The sequence below is a fragment of the Aulonocara sp. 'chitande type north' Nkhata Bay genome, linkage group LG23 (genome assembly GCF_057382095.1).
Source record: "Aulonocara sp. 'chitande type north' Nkhata Bay isolate Kocher_YH1m ecotype deep benthic linkage group LG23, A_spYH_male_GT1.1, whole genome shotgun sequence".
Taxonomy (NCBI): Eukaryota; Metazoa; Chordata; class Actinopteri; order Cichliformes; family Cichlidae; genus Aulonocara; species Aulonocara sp. 'chitande type north' Nkhata Bay.
Genome location: NC_141365.1, coordinates 5,693,859 through 5,706,603, shown reverse-complemented (window position 1 = coordinate 5,706,603; position 12,745 = coordinate 5,693,859). Strand labels below are relative to the sequence as shown.

General features: G+C 43.0%; 1 protein-coding gene across 1 annotated transcript; it reads left to right on the top strand.

Annotated features, from left to right (window-relative positions):
• Window positions 1-4,314: 4,314 nt before the first annotated feature.
• LOC147301021 (C2 calcium-dependent domain-containing protein 4C) lies at window positions 4,315-12,276 on the top strand. Its single transcript, XM_086283747.1, has 3 exons — window positions 4,315-4,377; window positions 4,647-4,911; window positions 5,767-12,276. The coding sequence occupies exon 3, from the start codon at window positions 5,816-5,818 to the stop codon at window positions 7,070-7,072; it is 1,257 nt and encodes a 418-aa protein (XP_086139873.1). The 5' UTR covers window positions 4,315-4,377; window positions 4,647-4,911; window positions 5,767-5,815; the 3' UTR covers window positions 7,073-12,276.
• Window positions 12,277-12,745: the final 469 nt, after the last annotated feature.

Genomic DNA, 12,745 nt, shown 5'->3' with positions numbered 1-12,745 from the left:
AACTGATGGAAATTAAATTGAAATCTAATGTGCTTTCAAAATGTTCCTTTAATTTTTTTTTAACCAGTGTATAAAATGTTTCCATACGGTTCTGGTAACCTGATAAATTCTGGGACTGACTGAGATCGTTTGTCATTTTTAATAGGAAAAGACGCCACTCTATTCAAGACGAGGACACTTGAGTGACATAAGACATGTCTTGAGGGTAATTTTTCAGCTTTTGGCTAAAATTGGTTTTACTTTTTTGTGTTAAAACCTTTCAGGAATATCAGGGCTGTGCCTCTTTATCCTTTCATGCCGTGGTCATATGAAGCATGTGTGGCTGATTTGCAGAATCTTTACTGGCAGAGTTGAGATGTTATAATCTTTGTATTCAAAAGTTTACTGTGATCTGCAGTCGTACTGAAAGAGAATAATTCAGTGTTCAGACCAAGGACTTTGGTCTGTCAGTAAAGAAAGGTGTGCAAATAACCAAAACCCAGAAATAAAAGTATTCTGGCTTGCTCCTGAGCTGGAGTTCAGCGACGACGTTTCTAATTTATAAACAGATCACAGTATTATTTATACTGCATCACGTACCTGAATGGTGTTTGATAATCACTCAGTAATTGTGCCTGCTCCAGAGTGCAATTACTTTCTGGCTTCCTGTGAGTACGTCTTGCTCTATTTCTGGTGTTTTATTTCATTGTGGGGCAATAACACCCTGACATTCAGTGATGCCTGTGGTGGTGGATGTATTTCTCTCAAACCTGCATTGGTTTTTTGTCTTAGTTGCACATGTTCAAATAGGGGAGGATAAAGATCTGCACTTGCAGATCTGAACAATATTTTTTCCACCATGAATTCAGTTTGTTTCTGTTTAATGCCTCTAGGGGGCAGCATCAGCTTGCTTCTTGTGAGCTTTGAGCCGTTTCAGTGGTCTGCGCAAAGCTGAGGGAGATTTTTGTTTTTAAATAACTGATTTTTTTTTTTGTTGTTGTCTTTTTCCTTCTTGTTTTTCTTATCTTTTGACATGTTTTTTCTACCTTTCTTGGAGGCACTTTGCATCCTTGAGAGTAATCTGTGCCATATTCAATATTTCACCATCTTTAAAAAAGTGCAAATGCATCATCTGGTCATTTTCCCTTTTCTCATCAACCAGCGTGCCTGTTGAAATGGACTGTATAGCTGACATGCTCTACCCTTCTATTCTCTTCCTACACTTGAGTTATATGGTTTATTATCTCCACGCTATGCTTTCTGGTAGAGTTGACCCACATTTGGCTGTCTGTAATATGCTGCTTGAAAATGAAAATCATGAATCTGAAATGCCATGCGGGAGCTTTCAGCTGACAAAAATGTCGATCAATAATAGAGTAGTGCACACAGGAGTATACTTTTCTCATTTATGTGCTAACGCTCTCCCATGCTCCTAGATCACGAGATGTCCTCTGACGGTGATACACCATTTTTTCTGCCGAGCCGATCAGATGTGTTTCCTGTGGCGACGGGTATGACCTTTTGCCCTGCGTCCACCCAATCAAAATGCCAGTTCAGTGGACCAGAAAAAGCAGGCTGCTGAGCAGGAGCTGGATGCCACGAACAGTGGCTCTGGTTTCACGCTGTGACCCCGAGCCACGTGCGTTACTCAGTTGCTCTGCTCCAACTGGCAAGCATCTGAGCTCGAGCCGTCTGTGACCTGCATGGACAGCCTGGAGGAGGTGACGAAATGAGAGTGAGAGGATAGAGAGTTGGTTATTGGGATGCTATGTCTGTGCATAAGGCGGCAGAAGCTGTCTGTAGGGTGGGAAGAGGCTGGCAGGAGGGAAGAAAGATGGATGACGACAATAAAGAGTGGGCCGCTTAATCTTATTTCTCTTACAAGAGAGACCTGCGACCAGAAACCATAACAAGAATGTAATTAGCAGGAAGAAGAGGACAGTAAAAAAAGTATTAAAAACAACATTGTGAGATTTTAGCATTTCTTAGAGGAAATAACAAATCTAATCTATGGTATCTGAAGCCAGTTCTACTGAAGGTAGTGCAGCATCTTATGTTAGCGATCTCCTCGATCCTGATTTACATGGTATGAGAGATGGCTTGAAAGCTTTTACAGCAGAGCTTTGATGAATGAATAACAGGGAATGGCTGTTTTTCTTCTTCAGTGAAAAGGAGGTCTGTGCAACCTTTTCACGCAAAGAACAGTGATGAAGCATACCGCACTATTGCGTGTCTGCTGTGGCACTAATGGGTTGCCATACATGCTAAGAGTAAACACACTCAAAGCGATGACGGAACAAGCGACTCTACGAGGAGGAGCACTGAACCTCCTGCAGAGCTTTGGTGCAGATTTCTGTGTACCAGCTCCAACTTCTCCCTCCCGTCTTTCTAGGAAGCCAGTCGAGCGTCAGCAGAGAGGATGCCACAGTGTTGAAACACACTCGGGGGTTTGTCCTTTAGTCACAGCCTCGGCGGTACATCTGTCCATCCACAGAGAGAACAAGCAAACACGATCACACTGACTCAGCTCTGTATTATTCAGTGGGGCAGGCCACTTTGGTACAGTCAGGTTTGTAATAGCTTCAGTGTTCCTCACATTTTCTGACAGAGTTGTAGGGTTCAGCCCCTTAATGAGAGCAGAACAGACACATTAACCTTTTCTCAGTAGATTCTCCGCCGCTGGTGTATTGATCTCATTATTTTGTAGAGGAAGCTGTTCGCAGTGTGAGGCTGGAGTTGTGCACAGAGTAGTAGCACATTCAGAAGAGGTAGTTTCAGTTTTAATGTGCCTCGTTTTCTATTACCTTTTAAGGTAATATATTCACATTTTAGTTTATGCTGTAGTGTCCAAACCTTGGTTACCTGATTAGTCTGTGGACAGAAAATGTGATAATTGGTTAATCATTTAAATAAACTCTGAAGCCAGATGGTGCAGACATGTAGTTTGGTTTATAAACAGACATGAGTTCTTAGAAAGAAAATAAATCGAAAGTAGTTTAAGGCTCTGACGCTCTCCGTTACGCACCTACTAAACTGACAGCCTCCCACTGTAATACGGGCTTTGCTTAAAGAGGCATCAAGTGTCTCTATGGTGATCAGGCAGCTCTGGCATGCAGTGGATGAGGGTTCAAATGTGTCTTTGCAATCTATATGGTAAGTGCCCCCTCCAGATTACATCAGCCGGTGACCCCTGGCTGGACCTCCTAAGACGAGATGTATAATTATGTCCACTCCGACACTCGAGTAAGAATGGCGGTTTCTTGCACCCGTGTTTCAAAAGGATTCCGCAATATTTAAATTCAAATGTCACGACATGTTGACAGACCAGTGTCGATCAATTCTGATTTTAAAACAAAAGCACCTGCACAACTCCGATTACACACATTTGATGAGGTATTGAATCCTTGCAGGGGGATTAATGTGCGTCATCCACTCCAAAACTATTCAATACAATATCTGATGATGCCCTCGGCGTTTTATCAGCTGCCATGCAAAGGTTGCATGTTTTTTTTTTATTGTATCCGTTGTTTACTAAACTATTGATTGCCGTCACCCTCAACCATACCTATGCTATATAGACCAGGTAAAAATGACCTGTAATTTGAGGAAGCACTTCGACGGCTAGTAAGATCCATTTGACTTCATATCTGCTGAACTCTGTCTGCAAAGCATCTGCTGTTGTGTCCTCAGTGTCACCGTGAACTTGTTGACATGCTAATGTTTGGCTGCTTCTCCTCAGCACATTAAGAACCGACATTGCAAGAGAATTTAGTCTAATTATTATTATTATTCTTTTTTCTGAGTTTGTTGAAGAGAAATAATGTATCCATGACAGGCTACGGAGAACCTTTTATGCACTTTGAACTCAGCGCGGAGTTCAAATATAGCTGTTAGTTTACTGTAGAGCGCCTGTTTCCCCTCAGTGAGCTCCCAATTAGTTATGACAAGAAGGGCAACAACACGACCCATGGCAATCAAGCTCGTTTTCCATGCGCCTGAGGCACAGACAGGCAGAGATGCTGACACCTATTCCAGGTCTGCGCGCGGTAAATGTTGGCTAATCACTTGTTTGCAAAGCGCTTGTCAGAGTCACCAGACACGGACACTCTCCATCTGCACATTTCTAAGTTGGCGAGCCAGTCTAGTGTTGCTGCCTATTTACTGATCTCTGATAAAGCAGCAGCAGCCGTAGCCCTCTCAGTCCACGGGCTGTATGGCACTTGACTCAAAACCAGGCAATCTGGATAAATAAAGTGCCTTTTGTGCTGCAGATCAATGAAGTCAGCCCTATTTTAGACAAATGTATTTGTTGCCATAGCAAAGTTTCCAGGGAGACCAATAGGTCGGGTTAAACGCGAAGAGAGAGACACACACACACAAAAGAAGAGTTAAAAAAAGGTCAGTCTAAAGTTAATTGGACCAGCACACAGTTGCATATGCTCCACGTTGCATTGTCTGCTTGTGCTTTTTTCTGGTCAAACAGCCCCATGTACATATCTATCTCTATAGAGATAGATATGGATATATGCAGAGAGAGAGAGAATGAATGATTGGAACATAAAACCTCAGTGCTGTGCGCAAAGGTTAAAAAGAAAACCCCGGCAGTTAACTGCAGTGACTCTTGGGGACTCATGTAAACCCAACCTGTATGATTCCTTTCCTCACAGGAGCAACTGGTGTTCTTTCTAGCTGGTTCTGCGGAAACGCACAGTTTGATCTTATTGGTCAGCTGCATCTGTGTGCCATCTATAAAACGCACCACAGGCGCTCCGGAGCCGAGACCGTCTGAGGGCGCAGAGTAGCGCCACGGAGCGCACAGACTTATCCGAGGTGTGTGTGAGAGGTTGAGAGAGAGGGGGAAAAAAGCGCACCTGTTACTGAAGAAACGAAAGCAAAGTGAAAAAAGAGGACTGCGTCTTCCTCTGTATTGCTGTAAGTATCATAATTTTATTACATAGCACAGATATCAACATTATTGAGCTTTTCGAAGCAGACCAGAGGAAACATGCAGGCACCTGTTGAACTGTCTTTTCATTACTGAGTTTTTCTCTTAAAAAACGAGTTCATGTGATCGTTCAATGTCGAAACGTATCGAATATCTATATGCAGGAGCGTTATTAATGCATTTGGTAAAATAATTTATATTTGTGAGCTTTTCTTTTCTTGTCGTCTTCCCGGAACTGAAATTAAATTAGATTAAAGCATAAGTGCAAATTAAAAGTTTCCAGTTACATCATTAGGGAGAGTTTCTAATTCAAAGAATGCACTTTTAAATTTTTCTCATTAAAACGTGACCGTGCGATCGGAAATCGAGAAGTAAATCCTTTGTTGCTGATTTATCCGCAGACTGATTGCGTTAGTCCGTAAAGACACTCTGTTATTTAAAAACTACACAAAGACTTTATTCCATGTGTTGGAGATTTAATGTAGATGGATTTATTTTATTTTATTTTTAGTAATGCTCTGTCTTTTGTCCGTTCAAAGGATTCTCTCCTATTGTTTATAAGCCTAGAAAACCTTTTTAAAGAAGGGTTTGTCCGTATGTTCGACACTAAACAGAAAGTTAAGCTCAGGTTCAGTGTGATAACGCTATAATATTTCCTGTTTACTCAAGTCTTGTTCCTGTAAACGCCTGCGGTCCTAATCACAGACTGCGTTTCAGCGCGAAAGCACTCAGGTGATATTTTTATCCCTCTTCTCTCCGTGGAGTGACGCTCTGATCGTTTAACCCCCCCCCCCCCCCCCTTCTCCCTCTCCCCGCCCACCCATGTGTGTTATTAATTGCAGACACACCTGACTGCACCTACTCCACACATCCCACTTTCCAGTGGGGACCATGTGGGTTCTGGATAAGATCCGCGGGTCGGTGGAGAGTGGTGTTCTGCGACAGGGGGAGAACGGGGACAAGAAGGGTGGCACCCCGACCTACAGCAACGTCCTCACCCCCGACAGGATCCCAGATTTTTTCATTCCTCCGAAGTTGGTGAGCTGCCCCCCAGAGCCCGAGATCCCCGCCGTAAAGCCCAAAGAAGGCCTGCACCCGTCCACTTCTGAGCACACCATCGGTAGTGGGAAGATCAGCAGTCCGAGAAGCCCACGTTTGGTAGCCAAGATTGCAGGAGACACCAAGAACTTGCTGAGAGCTGCAAACCGCCACATTATACAGATAGAGAGTGCTGATGATGTGGTGGCTGGAGACACTAACGCAGACCCCCAGTCGCAGACTGCAATGTCTCTGCCTTATGTCCCCAAGACCCAGACGTCCTACGGGTTTGCTACCTTGAAGGAAAGCCCCCACACGCGCCGTAAAGAGTCGCTGTTCCACTGCGAGCTCACCAGTCCCATCACCTCCCCAAATACGCAGAGGAAGACTCCGGGCAGAAGCAGCGACACGGGAAACCATCTGAATCCAGCTGACTTTAACACCTCTCACATGAATCCCTACCGATACTTCAGCGGCGGAGAGAGCGACACCTGCTCCTCAGCCGAGTCCTCCCCTTTCAGCTCCCCTCTGCTCTCTCGCTCCGCGTCCCTGCTCAAGATCTTCACCCATGAGACGCAGGCCAAAGTGGTGAAAGCCAAGCGGACTTTCGCGCGCCACAGCTCCCTCTCCACGGACGAGTGCAGCTCGGCCGAGCCCAGCCCCAACGTCCAGCGACGGCTCCACGTCCCCACCTATCACGGCGGCGCTGGAGCTTCGGACCACGGCCTCCATCGGGAGCACACCATCAACCTGCACAAAGGCGGGACAGTGCGGATCAGCGTCAACTACGACTCCAGCACCTCCCGCCTTCTCATCCGCGTCCTGGCGGCGGAGAGTCTGTACGACAAGCACTTCGACATGAAGAGCATCAACTGCTGCGTGTCTGTCTATCTGAACCCGGGCAAGCTGCAGAAGCAAAGGAGCAACATCATCAAGAACAGCCGCAACCCGGTCTTTAACGAGGACTTCTTCTTCGACTCCATAAGTTCGACTCAGGTGAAGAGCCTCTCCGTGAAGTTCAAGGTGGTGAATAAAGGCACCAGCCTCAAAAGGGACACCTTGCTGGGAGAGCGAGAGGTGCCTCTGGGGAAGTTGCTCTCAGGGGTTTAAAGCTCCAGGAACTGAAGGTCAAAGGGGGGCAAAGAGCGAGGATACAGATTAAGCTTAAATTAGATGTTTGCACTGGTTTCTATGTTTTATTTATTCTAACAGTGACCATAAAGACAAAGGGAGAAGACAGGGAAGGACCTCCAAGAATGAAAACCAATCCCATAAGGAACATCAGCTTTAATAAATCTAAATAAACACTAAGAGCACTAAATAACCCAGATGTAGCCGATAGGTGGACACCTCAAGGATTTATCATCCCAAGCTCTGCCTAACTCCCTCTCCCATTAATGAACACTCATTAAACCAAGCTGGGCTGAACAGCAACGGTTGAATTTGACACATGAAAGGTTTTCTTTCTGGCCGGGTCTCCCAGCCAGCTCCGGTTCAAAGGTTGGAGGACACCTGTGCTTCACTGCGCTCATCTGTGCGTGCCACGGTTTTATTATTGTAATGTGGCAGAAATCCGCAGCAGCACTGGATGCGATTCCCCATCTTGCCATGTGCTGCACGGGCACAGAGATGCTTTTGTGAAACGGTGGGAGCTTTGAAGTGGCACTAGAGCCTGATGTGCAAATGACCCTTTGATCCCAGTTGCCAGAGCAGCCCACATTTACATGCCCATCAAAAAGTACAATTATAATACGATTGATCTTGTAAGAAACACTAAAGTCTATGTTATAACGATACAATTAAGGATAACTTAACGTTACAGAACATTTACAAATGTGGGGAAACGATGTCTGTAGAGTTTATAACCACCCGTGTTTAATCCTTTCCTTCAGCATCAAACATTTTAAAGAAAGCATTTGTCGCTGTCTTTTTGACACGTCATTGAACAAAACAGAGCAAAACCACCTGTATTCTTACAAGCATGCAAAATATGAAAAATAGCCTAGGTGTAAACAAATCATTTCTCATCTATTTTGATTGCAGAGCAAGATTCGGACACTATCCATGAAAAAAATCTTATGTTAGAAGCAGATTTCTTCACCTTAAAATATTCCTAAAGCTTAATTATAGACAGAAATGACTTGTTAAAATGAGATTTTTATTAGTGAGCAGTAATGTTTTTGGATTTTAATATTTTTAATAGCCTCCAGTCATGTCTGTAACCGTATGAAACACAGCTATGAGTTAATGAAAGTGGAGCAGCAAGGGAAACTGGTTGCAGTATATTTGATATACATATTTATCTGGTTGATGAAATCCTTATACTGTGATGAAATAGCGGTGTGGGCACTCCAGTTAATAACAGTCCGTCAACATGCAGTCAAGTCCAGTGTGGGCACCTTGATTAAACATCGACATCGACTCCAAGACCAGTTGGTAATTCTGAACTACAAGATAAAAACGCAGGCAAATACTCAAATGGTCTTTCCCTCATTTAAAATTTCATTCCAGGTCGCTTCACTCTTCATTGTTTACTCCAAATCTCAACAGATATGAAAAAAGGACTCATTTTAAATATAGTAGCATGTAAAGGACATTTTCTAGTTTGATTATTACAAGTGAATGTAAGGTTTACACTGGACAAAGTGCTGATTTGCTGTTTGCAGCAGGACAAGAAAGTCGAACTTTTTAACTTTTTAATTTTTAAATTTATGCAACAACACAGTACTGTCCAATAGTCACCCCTCATTTCTTTATCCTTTTAAGGAAAATGGGAAATAAGTGCAGCGATTTGTTAAAACGTGCAAACATAAGTGGAAAAACAGTATACGAGGCAAAAACTGAGAGTGTGCAATTCTAAGGAGCTTAAAAGTCAATATTTGCTATGAACACTTTATATTCATCAACACAGCCGGAACTCTAGCAGAAAGCTTGCCTTTGAATTTCTTTAAGTGGTCTTCAGGAATAGTTCTCCAGGACATTCAAAGCTCTCCTTTGGATGTTGACTGATCCCACTCTGCTTCACTAATTCTGATCTGGGCTCTGGAGAGACCAACCCATGACTGATAGTACAGCTTAATTTTCTACCCGAGTATGCTTTCACTGCGTTGTTGGTGTGTTTGGGATCACTGTCATGTAGAAAAATGAAGCTCTTGACGATCAGATGCTTTCCAGATAGTACTGTACGGTGGATTGAAACCTAGTGGTGATTTTCTGTGTTCACATTTCCATCATTTTTGACAAGATCCTAGTTAAAACGTAGCCCCGTATCCGTACATGCCCAGTAGGACAGTATGCCTTTCAACTAAAAAAGATGTGAGCAAACGATGGTTTGTGTGATCAGCCGCTAGTAACAAAGTACCAAAATATACTTATTTAAAATCGGCTCATTTCTAAATTCGTCTTTTATGTGTAGACACATAGGTCAGTGGCTTAACAGACTCTGAAAATGGTCAGGTACAAGGACTGGACTGAAGATGAGTGAAAAAGCTGCCAAAGGAAAACTGTTGCTCAAGGCCACCTTAAAAATGACACGAAAGCCTGTCTCCTTGGGAGCAAATGAATAAAGAGATGAAGGGTGGATTGAGACTTTTGCACTGTACTGTACATTTGCCTTGTTGGCAGTAGACAAACGATCATACCATTGTGCATTGTGTAACTTTATTCAATGTCTCATTTGAGCAGATTAGAAAACTTGTGTCACAGCAAGTACCAGCTGCACAGTGTGAACATGGCGCTGGTCTTTGCATGATGTGTGCAAGGATTAATTAAACCCTAAAGCCTTACACTGTGGGTGTACGTGAGTGTGTGTGAGTGTGTGTTTTGAGCCTGATTTCCTTTCTTTTTCCTTTTTTCGTCTAAAGTTGTCGTATTTTGTAAACTGAATGCTTTGAAACGACTCTTCGATGTATGTTGGGTTTGTATTGTGTATATACACTTGTCTGTGAAATGCTAATTATGCACCAGCGAGGGAGAAGTGCTTATGACAGACATTTTCAGATATACAGTTTCATCTTTAATGAAGTCCGATGGGGAGGAAGCAGACGAGTCAGGAAAGAGATGTCGAGAGAACAACCTTGTGTGCTTTAACGGGAGCAGCCGCCCCGCCTTCTGTTGCTGTTCTCTGTCGTCCTTCTGAAGAATTAGAAGAAATTGGAAGTGATTGCAACCTCGAGTGCCCAGCAGAGGAGAGCGACTTCACAAAGAAAATAAGTCAGAGACATCAGACTGATGCAAATTACTGAGAGTTCCTCACACGTCCACCCAAAGCTTCGTTTAATTATACGAGGACCGCTCTCACCTGGTGTTTGTAGCTCACTTGTAGCACCACTATCGTTGTGCTTCATATACAGTGACTCTGTTGGTTGGATTGTTATGGCGTGAAACTCTGTGATCTGTTGCAATCCCTGCTGCATACTTGTGTGCAACATACAGTGCCTGCTTGTAGACTTTGTTGTTGTTTCTTTTACTCAAACTTCCAAATTGTTTGGTTGTCGATGTTTCTTTTGCATGCCTAAAATGTTCCAGTAGTTTCAGTACTAAATCTCAGTGGATTCTTATTGTGCTGTTGTGGCTCTCCTTGTGCTATAGGTGAGGATTTCCTGCAGACACTAATGTGTATATAAAACTGCAGCTAATATATGGAGGGTGTGTTTGAGTGTGTTCAATTTTTATAACTGTTTTCATGTGGTTTATCTTTTAATAGAGTTGAAAACAATGCCTTTAATCTGGTATTTCTGCTTGGATGGGCTGTGCTGTTCTCGGTTAATATGTCACAGGTTCATACTCTGCAAATTGTGAGATAGACCCTCATCAGTACATACATCTTGTAACTTAAATAAATTCAACCAGTTAATTATTTTTTATCACAATGAATGCAAACCAAAGTACAAACTGGGGTTTTAAAAGTTTTTCTGAAGAATATTTTACCCGAATCTTTTATTATTCACATCTGACTCGCTTCATTTTCTTGTCAGCTTTTGGATGATATTTTGAATTGAAATCGCAAGGAGTAGAGGAGTGTAAATACCTGGGGTCAGTCATCCAAAACAATGAACGGTGCACAAGAAAGGGGAAGAAGAGCGCGGAGCCGGGGTGGAAATGGTGGAGACGAGTGGTTTATAAGATGGTAGCGAGATCTGCTATGATGTGTGGTCTAACAAAAAGACAAGCGGCAGAGGTGGCAGAGTTGAAGATTTTCATTAGGAGTAATCAGAATGGACAGGATTAGTAATGAGTATAGCAGAGGGTTGAGCGGTTTGGACATGAGCAGAGGAGGGATAGTGGATATTGTGGACAATGGATGTTGAGTATGGAGCTGCTGGGCAGGAGGGAAAGAGGAAGATACAAAGGAGATTCGTGGATGTAGTAAAGGAGAAGCAGAAAGATGATGTGACAGAGATAAGGTGAGATGGAGGCAGATGATCTGCGATGGGGACCCCTAAAGACGGCAAGAGCTGAGGCCAACAGGACTCGAGTTATTCATCTTAACTTTGACATTCAGGGAAAATGTCAGACCACTGTTTGAATTCTTCCTTGATGTCACAACTTAGCAGTTAACCACCAGGAAAGAGCTAGCTGATGATGGAGCTTGAAAAAACAACAGTAATAAGCTCGAACACACCATACGTACCAGATGTTACGACAGTTTACCCAGCAGCTGTCAGGGTATTAAACTACAGCATCTCTAATCGCCACTGCGCCTGTGCAGCTAACCTTTATTACATCAGCAGAGGAATTACTTTCCCATTATCCACCCTGCTGTTGTGGTGGAAATCAGTCTGTATATTTCTGCACTCAATAGCTGTTTAATTAGACACAGGCCAGAGAGGCCTGACTGATGACATTTAAAATGAGAATTGAGAAAAGTGTCAATACCTGTGTGTGTGTGTGTGTGTGTGTGTGTGTGTGTGTGTGTGTGTGTGTGTGTGTGTGTGTGTGTGTGTGTGTGTGTGTGTGTGTGTGTGTGTGTGTGTGTGTGTGTGTGAGAGAGACTGAGCTGAATATTATACTGACGCTGACTTTAGTCACACTTCTCGCTAAGATTTGCTTTAAAAATATGCTGTATATATATATTTTATTTTAAATACACTGTGTTTCTCAAGTCTTCCTGTCTTGACAGGTTCGCTCTGGAAAATGCAGCTGCAAAGTGCCGGTCCGTTACTTGATATCGAATTCCTTCATTTCTCTGGTGGAAGTTGGTTTCCATGTGCAGTTGTTGTTCTTGTTGTGTTTCTGGACCTGTGCAGGTAGAGATTTTTATACTGTGACGCTTCAGCCACTTACAGATGTTCTCCAGTTGCTGTGTTAATGGGTGTGAAAAACTTTAATTAAAAGTGAAATTCAATGAATTCTCCTTCTTATCTTGTTATTGGTTTGATGTTAATGAGTGCTCTGACTTCAGGTGATATTTGAGCATGGGCTGAGGTTCTTGATCAATAAAACCTCAACTCTAGTTACAGTAGATGTAGTAAATGTTCATACATTTGTACAGACCTTTCATTTGCAAGGTGCATGTGACTGGAAGAATGAAAGCATCCATACGGTCCTGAAGTTTTCCCTCAAAGTAAATGCTCTATAATGCAATAATGAAATAATGAAAGGCATGTGCCCAACTCTCCTGCTTTCTCAAAGTAATCCCAATTTTCCTCCTTAAAATCCCACATCCCTGATTTCAAGCCTCCGTATTTGCTCAGTTGTTGCTCTGTATGCATCTTCTTAATGATTCAGAATGAGCAATATGTGAAGGCATAGGGTATATATAGAAAGAGACATTAAACCTCT